Source organism: Periplaneta americana, chromosome 4 (genome assembly GCF_040183065.1).
Source record: "Periplaneta americana isolate PAMFEO1 chromosome 4, P.americana_PAMFEO1_priV1, whole genome shotgun sequence".
NCBI lineage: Eukaryota > Metazoa > Arthropoda > Insecta > Blattodea > Blattidae > Periplaneta > Periplaneta americana.
This window is the reverse complement of record NC_091120.1, coordinates 31,854,052-31,868,356: the sequence shown is the minus strand read 5'-3', so window position 1 is coordinate 31,868,356 and position 14,305 is coordinate 31,854,052. Positions and strand designations below refer to the sequence as shown.

The 14,305-nt window shown below is 36.0% G+C and overlaps 1 protein-coding gene across 1 annotated transcript; it reads right to left on the bottom strand.

The window, feature by feature from the left end:
- Positions 1 to 8,250: 8,250 nt before the first annotated feature.
- Ts (Thymidylate synthase) lies at positions 8,251 to 13,740 on the bottom strand. Its single transcript, XM_069823111.1, has 4 exons — positions 13,226 to 13,740; positions 11,669 to 11,848; positions 11,166 to 11,512; positions 8,251 to 8,597 (listed from the first exon to the last, which is right to left on the bottom strand). Exons 1-4 carry the CDS (start codon positions 13,614 to 13,616, stop codon positions 8,388 to 8,390), a joined length of 1,128 nt encoding a protein of 375 aa, XP_069679212.1. The 5' UTR covers positions 13,617 to 13,740; the 3' UTR covers positions 8,251 to 8,387.
- Positions 13,741 to 14,305: the final 565 nt, after the last annotated feature.

Genomic DNA, 14,305 nt, shown 5'->3' with positions numbered 1-14,305 from the left:
ACACACATTTTAGGTAAAATGTTACAAGGTATAAATACTAGAAAAGTCTGAAGTACATTTCATATAATTACTCAAAAATCCTGTGTGATAGAAAAAATTTGAAAACAGATCTGAAATCACGAAAAATGTTGTAAGAATCACCCATTCCTTATCTTTTAACAAAAAATATGTTTAATTTTGTTAACCAGTGATATTTAGAATCAGGTTTTTGGGTATTCATTGTGCTGCTACTTAACATGTCCAATGTTTCAGAACTACATACAGGTTCTATCTTCAGGGAAAGTACAATTTGAAGGTCCTTATTCTGATGGGCCGATTACACCTGCCTATTCCAAACAACTTGGCCCGGCAGAGTAGGTGATCCTTCAGGTTGTAGTAATTTACCTCAAAAGTGAAACCTGTATTCGGTTCTGAAACATGGGAAACTGGTGCTTCGTGCAAGGAATCAGATGTGAACTGTACTATTTTTTAAATAACCAACCAAAGAGGTAACAAGCAAGTAAATACAGTGAAACATCTCATTTACGGACATCGAAGGGACGTAACAATCTGTCCTCATCTGGGAGGTGTCCTTTATTGGGAGGGAGGCTCCCCAATGTAACAGTAAATTTATAATATGCATTATATATCCCTTCACGCTTTAAATGAAATGTATTAATGTAGTTTAATTCTAAATACAGTATACTGTACTACAATAAATTCTTTACAACTTTTAACTACAGTAGATAAAACTGAAAAAGGAAAATATAGTACGTGCCATGCAATTTTATTCTAGGTCTACAGTTATGCAATACTGTAATTTAGTTTTCAACTTAACCTTTACGTTCAGGTGCCATGTCTCTCGAAACAGAACAACTGATTGAAGTGAAGAAAATAATCCTACTAACTCAATCATGTGTCGAATACAATTTCACGATCGCGGAAACCTTGGACCCATCAGACAGGTTAAATTATGACTTTGTTTATCCACTCGCTTCCAGCTAACAAGGGTAGCTGGCTCGGCTAGTAGTAGCCTATGAGACCCTTATGTTATGTTTCATGTTAAGAATTTCTGTACAGTTCTCAAAACTAAATTTTACATTATTGTAACACATTAGGTCTTGAAATCCGAGTTCTGTCCGCTGTCAGCAGGTAAAGCAAGCTTTAGGACTGTGAAACAACTGTCCATGTCTGAGAGTGTCCTTAAACGAGAGTTTAATTTATCATTATTTCTATATTATTTCAGTTGGGACATAAAAATCTGTCCGTATATGAGAAGTGTACGTAAGGAGAGGTTTCACTGTATACAGAAGATAATATAAATATAATACTCACTCATTGCCAAAAAGTGAAATCGATACATCACTGCTTTCTGCTGCAGAATTTATCAGTCACACTGGAGTTGAATCCTCTTAATAATTGACAGCATCACAGGTGCACTAAGCTGTTGCTCAAACGTCGTATTATGAAAAAAAAAAAAAAAAAAAAAAAAAAAAGCAGGGGCATAGTGGTCATGGATGTGGTGGAAGCATCGTTTCCACTTTTGAGAAAAGTTTTTTTTTTTTTTATTTGTACACTGGAAAAAGAATTTTTATTCTTTTAAGTCGGTGGTCATCAGCACTCGCTGAAATGGGTAACAAGTATATCGTAATATGTTCTGTTGTGCAGAAGGGATAGACAGAAAGTATACCCATCAGCAGCCACAGATGCACGCCAGTACAATGTCTTATCCGCAGGTAAGAGACACTAGCCAGAGGGTGCACTGTCCTGATGACCACTGTCTTAAGTGATTAAAAAACTTCTTTCCTCTGTCTATAGCTTTTTGTGTTTAGATCTGGAGCCAGGGGTGGATGTATTTAGGAGAGGCAAGGGAGGCTGTGCCTCTAATATTTTAGCAGAATACAATAATAGTATTCATTTTTTTTTTTTTTTTGGCTAATGGCGAGTTACATCATTCATCCATATGAAATCAGTTATGTAGACCAATTTACTGACAGAGTCGTTGCCCATGGGGTGCCATAGAAGGCTGGTCTATGCTACATCTGCGATGAGATGATTATGGAGATTTGTTGGAATGCCACAGGGGAACCGGAGCATCCCAGAGAAAACCCCTGTGTTACCTGGACCCAAGGGCTTGACCAACACAAGTTATAAGTCTGGGGTACACAGGGAAACGAACTCTGGTCCACAGGATAAATCCAGCGCTCTAGCCACTAGAACACTGTGGCGGCATGATAATATAGCAAATTATAGCAAATGATGGACATTTTCACGTTTATATTAATGTTCCTATTCAATACGAATAAGTTGTAAGTTATGTCAAGCCGACCACATCCAGTTGGTGATGCCCGCTCACTATAGATAGTGCAAATAATTCGTACCGAAAAAACAGATGGCACTCTAAGCTGTACAATCGACATTAAAGCAGCCTGCAGTGTCTATGCGAGAGCAATACAATGGAGACAACTATATGACGCTCCTCCCCGCTACCATGAAACAGCAGTTCAACCAATAAGGAGCTGGTTAGCAGTGTTTAAACCTAACTATAGTCCCAACGCTGTTATTTCCGGCATGACTCCGCCTCTTTGCTTACGTCTTAGAAAGAGAAGGCTCTATAAAGTCTAGGTAGGTAGTATCGCTCGCCATTTTTGTCCTTACGTTGCTGAGCTACCATACGAGGAATCTATTTGCCACACTGTTAAACATTATCATGTCGTAGCTCCTATGATAATAAATTAAACGCAATGTAATTCAGCAAATAATTGAGCGGCAAATAACGTCTTCATGTGCTTTCTGCGAACGTCAACGAAAGAGCTAAAATGGCAGGCGATTATATTAAGTATTTATCGAGCCTTAAGAAATGAATCAGCGAATCACAAGACGCACACGTTTAAATATAGCCGACCTGCAACGTGATTGGCTGCCGGAAATTAGAGCGACGGGACTATAGAACCTGTGAGAGGAGGCGAATTTGGAGAAATCCTACTCACCACTGACAAGTGTATCACTAGTCTTGGCTACTTTCGGCTGTATTGCCACAATCTCTCTCTCTCTCTCTCTTTCTTTCTCCCTCTCATTCTTTCTTCTTGGCTTTAGAAAATCGCGTCATTTATTAGTGTTACTTGTTAGTTTTCTCTCCCTGTGTAAAAGTTTTGTTTTATGTTAGTACAATTTTTTTCCTTGTTGCAGGTGTTCCTGGTTTTTTGTTTTGTGTTACGAGATATATTGATAGTTTAGAAATAAATGCAGATTTGTCTCTAGTTTCTTCTAGTAGCAGTTGTTCAGTATGTTGTGAACTAATTGATCAGCTTGCAAAGGAAGAGATGAATGTCAGGAAACTACCACGAATGCTTGGGCTCATCTCACCGAAATACCATCTTGCTTTCACCACTTACACTAGATAATCCTGCATTTAACAGAGTATTGTTAAATAATCAATTAAAAATTTTGGGAACTGTTAATAAACTCAGACAGATATTGTATTCGACAGATAATTGAGAAAAAATGGAAGTATCAGGATACAGTGCATCAGTTATTCATAGATTTCAAAAAGGCATATGACTCGGTTAAGAGAGAAGTTTTATATGATATTCTTATTGAATTTGGTATTCCCAAGAAACTAGTTCGATTAATTAAAATGTGTCTCAGTGAAACGTACAGCAGTCTGTATAGGTCAGTTTCTGTCAGATGCGTTTCCAATTCACTGCGGGCTAAAGCAAGGAGATGCACTATCACCTTTACTTTTTTAACTTTGCTCTAGAATATGCCATTAGGAAAGTCCAGGATAACAGAGAGGGTTTGGAATTGAACGGGTTACATCAGCTGCTTGTGTATGCAGATGACGTAAATATGTTAGGAGAAAATCCACAGATGATTAGCGAAAACACGGGAATTTTACTAGAAGTAAGTAAAGAGATAGGTTTGGAAGTAAATCCCGAAAAGACAAAGTATATGATTATGTCTCGTGACGAGAATATTGTACGAAATGGAAATATAAAAATTGGAAATTTATCTTTTGAAGAGGTGGAGAAGTTCAAATATCTGGGAGCAACAGTAACAAATATAAATGATACTCGGGAGGAAAGTAAACACAGAATAAACCTGGAAAATGCCTGTTATTATTCGGTTGAAAAACTTTTATCATCCAGTCTGCCGTCGAAAAATCTGAAAGAATTTATAAAACAGTTATATTACCGGTTGTTCTTTATGGTTGTGAAACTTGGACTCTCACTTTGAGAGAGGAACAGAGATTAAGGGTGTTTGAGAATAAGGTGCTTAGGAAAATATTTGGGGCTAAGAGGGATGAAGTTACAGGAGGATGGAGAGTTACACAACACAGAACTGCACGCATTGTATACTTCACCTGACATAATTAGGAACATTAAATCCAGACGTGAGATGGGCAGGGCATGTAGCACGTATGGGTGAATCCAGAAATGCATATAGAGTGTTAGTTGGGAGGCCGGAGGGAAAAAGACCTTTGGGGAGGCCGAGACGTAGATGGGAAGATAATATTAAAATGGATTTGAGGGAGGTGGGATATGATGATAGAGAATGGCTTAATCTTGCTCAGGATAGGGACCAATGGCGGGCTTATGTAAGGGCGGCAATGAACCTCCGGGTTCCTTAAAAGCCAGTTAGTAAGTGAATAAACTCATGTCGAAACCCTTCCTTCAAATTGCACATATCCTTAGATCCCTGCAGCAGGTAGACAAATACAAAGATTCAACTACCCATACTAACTAAGCTTGAATAAAAGATCTATAAAATGGAGTAACTCCACCAGCAATGTGCACTAGGTCATCTCACATGTCACAAAGGATGGCAACTCAACTACTTTCTCAAATTACATTCGATTGTTTCTTAATACAACATTGCAAGTAAGTTTGCAGTTAGTAAGAGCAGCTAATTTTTTTATATTTGCCTAGACTGTGCAGTTTGAGAGGAAGTCTCTAAATGATTTCATTAACTATTCCCTTGTAAGTGTGCAATACATCAACTCACCATTACACTAAAGTTAGTGATTTATAGTTTCATTTATTTACTTCCTGATATGTTCAAGGAATTTGGCAGATGTTTTGTTTTTTCTTAAAATAAGATAACTTTCAGTCTTTAAAAATCAATACAAATTACAACTATATGTCAGCTTTATAGTATATTTATTTTATAAAAGTACAAAAGTATAAATTTTAAACATCTTTTCAAAACTTATAAACATTTTATCTATTTTATAAAAGTACAAAACTATACATTTTAAATATATTTTTAAGAACTTGTACACATATCACTTATTTTATAAACATTTTAAATCTCAAATGAAATAAAATATCAGTATGTGTCATTTTTCTTTTGATCTCTGTAAGAAGCTCTATATATATATTCATACCAATAATTTTCTGCCCTTATATACTCATAAATTCCATTAGCATGAATATCCCCAACTAGATACTATTTTTAACAAAACAATTACAGTATGGTAAATGTGTGGTATGAATGATCTAGCTCGTGTCCTCTTTCAATTGGAGAAACTTTTTTCGTTCTAAATTCACTGACAATACTTAGTTTCCAGTATGTTGGCAATATACTGGCAGTTTGGAGAAAAATTGTGGAATTTAGTGGCTTTCTTACTTTAAAGTCGATGTTTACAGTATATAGTAATTACAGCTGGAATAAAGACTGAAAAATTTAGGGGCAAACTACATCTTGTTGCTCTGCTGATAGAAGCACAAAAGTACATTCACTTCTGTCAGCTACTATTGGTGCTCTGTTAGTGAGGTAATTAATCCTGGTTAAGAACTGACATCCCTCGTATATCCACTAAAACATATTTGGAGGAAATAATTTTCTTTGCATCTCTCGTATAGAACAGGAAGAAAAAAAAAACTTTATATTTCTGGAAATATTCAAGAAATGAATGGTATCACATTTATGCATTCTAGTGTGGGAGGAAAATACAAAAGGCCAATTATAGAAGGTAAAATTAGTTACTGATATACACTTTCTCATGTGCAAAAGAAAGGCAACATATCCATTCCATACAGTTTTTGAGCTTCTTTTACATTCAATGGTTATACTAAGCATATCTTAATGTTAAACATTTCGTTTCATAGGATTAATTAATACCATTTAAATCATTAGCATAAATAATGTAGCAATTAGAAAAGAAAGGCTTATAACATTTTGAACTCAATTGATATCTCAGGGTATTTTCCGTACATTTATAAACTATATTGTACACTCATCTTCTTAAACCATAGTGCATACATTTTATCTTTCCACGCTCATGGAGGTAGAGCAGAAGCAGCATTACACATTGCAATTTTCCACACGTGAGCGTGGAAAGTTAAAATGTATGCATTGTATTTTTTTTTTTAAATCACCTAATACAGTAAAAGCCCAATATAGTGCAGACCAATATACTGCAGACTTGGATATAACACTATGTAAAGTATGTCCTTGGAAAAAGTCATCTTTAGTTATCACTGAACACCAGTTTGGTGAAATTCTGTTACTTTCACAGTGAGATTTTTTCCCATAGCTTATGCTGGAATGTAAGACAATTTGTATGCAACTCCACTTGAAATTCTCACAGTAAATCATTCCTGTGTCTACAACAGGTCGAGTGAATAAGGCAATATTTAATTATTACTTTATATTTTGTGTATAACTGGTAACTTTGTGTTTACAACATAAACTTATGTATAACAGTGCATTATGTTGCAATCCTTTTCACCATCATCTTGTCCTGTTGTTGTCGGTCACTCTACAAGTCATCTTGCAATATACTATATATATAAAATAGTATGAAGTATGTTCCCTGACAACCGTGCTACATCAGGCTTTTATTGTATCTATGAATATACAATTAATTTAATTTATTGGTCTGACCCAATATTTTGGGTTTGCCCTGCGACACAGAATAGCTCACAATAAAATTTAAAATGAAAAATTATATAAACAGGTATATTCCTTTTTTTTTTCTTCCTCTTAAATCAAAATGCAATCTAATCTAGAATGACCCATATATATCACATAAAGTACAATATTGTGGCAGTGGTAATCATTATTGTCATCATTATTGTCGTCGTCGTCGTCGTCGTCGTCGTCGTCGTCGTCGTCATCATCATCATCATCATCATCATCATCATCATCATATGAAATAGGTATAAAATATTCTTGGCACAGGATCAAATTATGTATGAGGGTGAATTAAATGAAAGTGAGCCATCTGCTCCTGCAAGCAAATGATTTCGGTCACATACACTATCAAGTCTCTAGACTAGACGGCATTTCGGAAGGCGGTTAGCTTCTGTATGCGCCATAGCATTTCTGGTATGTGACGTCACAAGCTTGTACAGCAGAACCAATCAGAATCAGTCTATAACAAGCACTTCCCGAGTTCGTTTGTTCACGTGCGAGTGTTTCAATACATTGAATAAGTAAAATTAACATTTACTGTGTGTATGTAAGGTAAATAAATGGAAGAAGAGACTGTAAAAAGACAAGTATTACACAAGCAGGCGCGGAAAATAGTGTTTAAGGTGTATAATTATTTTAAAAACGTTAACGAGCAGAACGCTGCCGGCCATCTTGATACTGGCAGCAACATTGCCAACATGCAAGAAACGACTGCAGAAGCATGTGGTGTGGGATTGAGAACCGTGTAAAGAATATTGTTAGTGAAGGAAAGAGGGTTTGTTTGGTGTCATGCTTACAGTAATCAACGGCTAAGGTCATTATTGTCTTTTGATAATTTAAATTCTCTCCTGCGATATTTGTATTGCACGTGCTCGTGAAGTACGATGTGGCAATGTTGTATGCGGTCTTGCTCTCTCTATCTGTCTCTCTCAACGCAAACGCTAGCAGACAACCACCTTCCGAATTGCCGTCGACTCTAGTTAACACAGGGAGGTGAGGCAAGTGATTGTAGAAACAGACTGGCATTGGGCCAACACGTCATTGGATATCTCAACTGGACAGTGTGGTATTACTAGATTTTTTAAAGCAGATGATGTTGGCCTAATAGTACTTTCTTCGAAATATTAATTCAAATATAATTTGAAGGGAATTGTAATTAATGTTATTTTAAAAACAATGGTACATTAATATTCAGAACACGAATAAACATTATGATGAAAATGCTTTTGAATAGACTAAGAGTAGAATGGTTTGTAGAACCTTTTAAGTTTTAAAAGTGGTTCCCATTTGAAAATTGTTTGAGAAATACTGAATTAGGCTCAATTCAGTATAATTTTGTTTATATGTACTATGCAAAGAAATAAACTATCTATTCATATGTCACTGTTAACATATCTTCTTTCATTCCTGACAAAATTGTTAATACATAACCTCGTATATGGTGAATTACTGATAGGTCTGTCTATTATATTACGTATATTACTGACAGTTTAAACTGCCATTTCCATATTAATCTTAGGATAGGGGTTGTAATTTTGTAACTCGAAGTCACTGAACTGAAAATCTTCTATGTTCTGAACATCTCTGTTGATGCGTAGAGTTGGAAAAGATCTAGGTTTGCGTTTCAGTTGTTCCTTTAGTGCTGTAACATGGTTCTGGTACACATGGCTGTCCCCCATCGTGTGAATGAACTCACCAGGCTGAAATATGAAAAAATAAGGCTTTACTTACACAATCTCAAACAATTGAACTGATCTTCTGACTAAGATTATGTTCAGAATCATAACTTCATAATTAAAAATATATTGAAATGCCTAGACATACTGTTTTCTACAGCACTTTCCATGATTCTTTCTTACGAAAAAAATTGTGGCAGATTTTTTTCTACGAATATCACATACTGTACATGTACATTATTCATTGATTCCGTGTTGATAATAATTGTTCTATCACATGCAGCTAAATTATGTGACAATAAAAAAAGCTTGTTAAATGCTGTATGTCTTTTTTTCTAAATATGGGACATAACTATTATTGGAGAAAAATTCGTTCCAACACCGGGAATCGAACCCAGGACCTCTCAGCTCTGCGCGCTGAGTGCTCTTTCCATCTGAGCTATACTGGGACCCCATTCATGGCGCCAGCCAAACTCTCCTCCTTTTGTATCAACACGGCGAGGTCTCATATAAGAATGAATATAAGTATATATTAGCACTGCGATCAGAAAAACAATTGAATATCACATAGAGTGGGAAGCCTGTTGCTATGGTAACAACAGTTTAGTTGCCAAAGTTACAGTTCGCATATAGTGACCACTCAGTAGCTCTCTTGGCACCATTTGTTGTGCAATGTCAGTCATTAATACACTTTGTGTTTCATTCTTTCCCCATTTTTGTATTTTTTTTTAATCCATATCAATTATTCTGCAATTGTCATTTTTTTTTTTTCACCTAAAGGAAATTACTTTCTAGATAGTGCTCATATATGACTTGTGTAAACATTTTGCTTGTCTGTATTGATCGAGAATTTCTACATACATAATACATACAATTAAGAACTCAAATTGCTTGATTATTTTCTTATTACAATAGGGCTGTTATGGCAGTCCAATGGCTAGAGCACTGGACTCATAGTCCTGTGGGCCCAGGTTCGATCCCTGGCATATTCCTGATTTATGACGTGTTGGAGAAGTCCGTGGTCCAGGTAACACAGAGGGTTTCTCTGGGAGCTCCGGTTCCCCTGTGGCATTCAACAAATCTCCATCTCATTTCATCATGGGTGTAGCATAGACCAGCCTCTTATGGCGCACCTCGGACAATGACTCTTATCAGTAAATTGGTCTATGCAATTGACTTCTTATGGGTGAATGGCGAACATTTAAGTACCTGCCATTAGTATTAAAAAATCTTCTTACTATAAGTGCACCCCAATTTCAGGTAAAATCATTATGGCAACTATGTCATTCAAATAATTTCATATTTTTCCTTTAATGTTCTGTATTCAGATTGTCGTGGAAATAAAAATACGGAGAACTGAGTTCTGAAAAAATGTATAGATTGAAAGTTTCATCTATTTGCTGAAGAAAATGTGGCAACCCTATTTGTAAGTGAATGTTGCAACATGGACGTATGCTGTGATCACAGTGTAGTACATACAGTCACGAAGCTTGAGGTGAGTTTTTGCATTTCTCGCAATACATTGCTCCAAGCGCTTAGCAACTGAGAGTACTAGGAACAATAGACTATAGTGAAAGCAGTGATCCTAGTGACTAGCAACTGAAGTTCGACTGTCATTGGATGCATATTCCCTACGTATTGAGCTTCGTGACTGTATGTACTAGATTGTGCTGTGATATTGTTTGGGTATCACAGTATATGCTTTGAGTTCATTGCATGTTTTCGTTTTATCTATTGCAATGACATATAGACATTAAAGTGAAGTACTATTTAGTTATAGTCCCGTCGCTCTTATTTCCGGCAGCCAATCATGTTGCTACTTTTAAATGTGTGTGTCTTGTCATTCGTTGGTGATGATGTAATTCACTTCCTAAGGCTCGATAAATAGTTAATATACTCGCTCGCCATTTTGGCTCTTTCGTCCGCTTTCGTAGAAAACACACGAGGACGTTATTTGCCGCTCATTTATTTGCTCAATTACAGTGCGTTTGATTTTTTAATCATAGGACCTATGACATGATGTTTTAACTGTGCGGCAAATAGATTCCTCGTATGGTAGCTCGGCAACGAAAGAACAAAAATGGCGAACGATACTACCTACTTAGACTTTATAGAGCTTTCACTTCCTAAGACGTAAGTAAAGAGGAGGAGTCCCGCCGGAAATAACAGCGACACGACTATAATTATATTATTCCTCCTCCCCCTCTGATTGTACTTTGTATAATTTTTATCAGTAATTTATGAACTAAGCGACTATCTAGCATTGATGGAATGGTGATAGCAAAACGAGTCTGTAGATTCACCATGGACTATCAGACATAATCCCATCTCACAAAATACCATTTTGCTACCACTAACTCCATTTAATTGGTACAGTCATTAATTTATTTTTTTTATTTTATTAGGTTATTTTACGACGCTTTATCAACAGCTTAGGTTATTTAGCGTCTGAATGAGATGAAGGTGATAATGCCGGTGACATGAGTCCGGGGTCCAACTCAGTTATTAAATAACTGATAAAAAAAACGACGAATTATTGAAGCATATGATGAGCCAATGGTGAGTATAAGAGGTTTCGTTAAGTTTTCATACCTTTAGCCCTGTGACCTTTGCCACCATGTAAGTTAGTAGTGCATAACTTGCTATATTAAATGGTACTCCCAGTCCCATGTCAGCCGAGCGCTGATACAGTTGGCAAAACAACTCATCACCAGCAACATAAAACTGTACAAGACAGTGGCATGGTGGAAGAGCCATATTTGGGATATCGATTGGATTCCATGCACACATAATAATGCGACGATCATCTGGATTCGTCTTCAGTGTTCGAATTACTTGCTGAAGTTGATCAATGCCTTGACCACTATAATCTGCGTTCATATCTGTATATTCGGCTCCAAAATGACGCCACTGGAAACCGTAAACGGGTCCCAGGTCTCCTGCAAAAAAAAAAAATATATATAATAAATTATTTCTTGCAATTGATTTTACAGTATAATTACTTGGTTCAACAAGATTATACCCTAATCTTCGAGAATGTTACTTTTTCAAATTTAAGATACAGTTGCGAAAATTAAACATTTGGCATTACGTACCCTCAGCCCGATCACTGAATCCTAGTGAATCAAGATACTGGCGAGAACTGTTACCATCCCAAATACGTATGTTCTTATCTTGAAGCTCCTTCGCGTTTGTTGATCCTCTAATGAACCACAGCAATTCTTCCACTACTGCACGCCAAAACACTCTCTTGGTAGTCAGCAATGGAAATATACCTATAAAAATCATAATCAATACATTTAGCTAGGAATAGCTAGTAAAATTCGAAGTAAGAAGTGTACAGACTAAATATTAAGCGACGTTCTAGGAGTGTAAATTCTGGGAGACGTTTTAATACATACAAAATAACCATAATACATGGGACAAGGAGAAAAACAAAAAGCAGAACTGCAGTTAGTATAACTGTAACGTTTACGTTTAGGATTGTAAATTCTGAGACACATTAATATATGGGAAATTAGTCAGAATTTATGACTAAAGAATAATAGAATTCTTACAGACGTGTTTCATATTTGTGTTTTGTAAAATGCATTTCGTATTTTTTATTTCGTTATTTAACGACGCTGTATTAACTACATTTTGCGTCAATGAAATTGGTGATAGCGAAATGGTATTTGGCGAGATGAGGCCGAGAATTTGCCATAGATTACCTGACATTCACCTTACTGTTGGAGAAAACATCGGAAAACCCTCAACCAAGCGGAAATCGAACCCACGTCCGAGCACAACTCCGGATCATTAAGCAAACGCCTATCGGTGGCTTGCAGTTCGTATTAAAATATAGGCCTATCAAGTTTAGGCTACCAGGAGTGTGTGAAGGATTTTGATTTTTGATGGAGAACAAGAAAAATGTAATTGTTTATTGTCTTAAAATGAATTATTTATCTAGGAAGATTTATGTATTATCTCTGTGAACTGTTAATTTTCCAAGCGATTTTCTATGTATTACAACGTCTTACAGAATTTACACCCCTAAAACATAAGAGCATTCATTTTAATTTTCTGTTTAGGCCTATTAAGATTTGATATGTCGCTCTCTCAGAATTTACAAATCGGTAATTTCCCAAGAGAGGCCTGGCTGCAGTTATCAGTTTTTCTTCTGTCAATTTATTACTTACGAATTATAACAGATGGAGCCACTACAATTAATAATATCGAATATCGCCATTACATGTGATGAAGAAAGAACTTGGGAAAACGTCATGCAAGTGTAGGTGTATTACAGTCTGAGGGCATAACATACGACTTACTAATAATGTAGAAATACTACCTACATATCAATTAGTTGTGTGGGTTTCTAAAGAGTGATTTTCTCTACTTTCACAAACATAAAATCGGTAGTTATACCGTTCCTTCAAATCAATTTTTACCGTTCATCAACGCTACAGTACGAGTGTTTCCAGGATAACATGGAAAGAAAAGCATGAAACCTGTTGAACATACAACAGAGTGTGTACAACAGTAGAAGTCTAAGGTAGGTGCATAAATTAAATATGTTAAAAGTATCGAAACCTGTCCTAGGGAATTGCCTATAGGGCTACGTAGCTACAATATTGTATAATACCTTGCCATTTACTAATTTTCTAACTTACCATTTCTTAAAGAGTACCGCATCTGCGCCCCAAAGAGGGAGTAGGTTCCTACACCAGTTCTGTCTTTTTTCTGAAAGCCAGCCTTAATAATCTTATCAATGTGATTTAAATACTGGTATTCTTCATGCTCAATAACGTTTTCTGTTGAAATATCATTTGACGTTCCATTTCCTGATAATGAATTTTCCACTGAGAAGGGTTGTTGATTACTTTCATTCCTTGTTATATTCTTAACAGTGTTTGAAGTGACCTCAGTTGCACTTTCACACGAATTACCGTTTTCCATTGTCAACTTAGAATGCACGTTAATTTTTGTATGACCGTTCATCTCGAAATTAACACCACATCTATCACTTTCATTGTCTGTAGATATAATTAACTGTGATTCCATTTTACAAAATAGGACTTTCTAATTTGAAATCTGCCAAAGTCGTACACAGCCTTACATCAAGAATGCTTCGCCCTGTTCCGACTTCCGTTCAATATTTCGCGCTATTTTCATCACTTTCAATTTCAATAGGCTGGACTAACGCAGGCCGTTACATCACAGGGTTGCCAGACTGAAGCGACAAAAAATAGCGAAAACAAGTTGAAAAGTAGCAAAATATTATATTTGTATTTTTTACGGCGTAAAAGTCTTACAAAATGAAATTGTACACGCGAAATGGAGAAAACAAAAAATTATGAATTAATTCTAAAGAATATTACGGATTGCCACATACCAATATTTTATTTACAAAATTTATTATCTTACCTCTTTAAGTTCACCCCGTGCACTATTTATTTTGCAAAATTTGTAGCTCCAAGAAGATCTCCTCTTGGGCAGAATGAATGAATGAATGAATGAATGAATGAATGAATGAATACAAGTCCCTCCTGTCTTGTGGCATTCTAAGAGTATGGGTTTAAATTTATTTTTAGATTTTGCTTGAGATTCTTTTTAGGCTATATGAAATGGTACAGTACCGGTAGTTTATTCTATACAGATTCCTTTGTGTGAAATATACAATTTTTTACTTTTGGTAGGTCTATGGAAATTTAAATACACGTCACCTACTGCTGTAGCAGGCCTGTAGCGAG

What these genes read in the sequence shown, in the direction of transcription:
- Ts (XM_069823111.1), bottom strand. Translation starts at nt 13,616, where the DNA reads ATGGAATCACAGTTAATTATATCTACAGACAATGAAAGTGATAGATGT. An exon ending in ATTCAGTGATCGGGCTGAGG is followed by an intron (nt 11,513 to 11,668) that starts GTACGTAATGCC and finishes TTTTTTTTGCAG; the next exon opens with GAGACCTGGGACCCGTTTAC. An exon ending in CAAAGGTCACAGGGCTAAAG is followed by an intron (nt 8,598 to 11,165) that starts GTATGAAAACTT and finishes TTCATATTTCAG; the next exon opens with CCTGGTGAGTTCATTCACAC.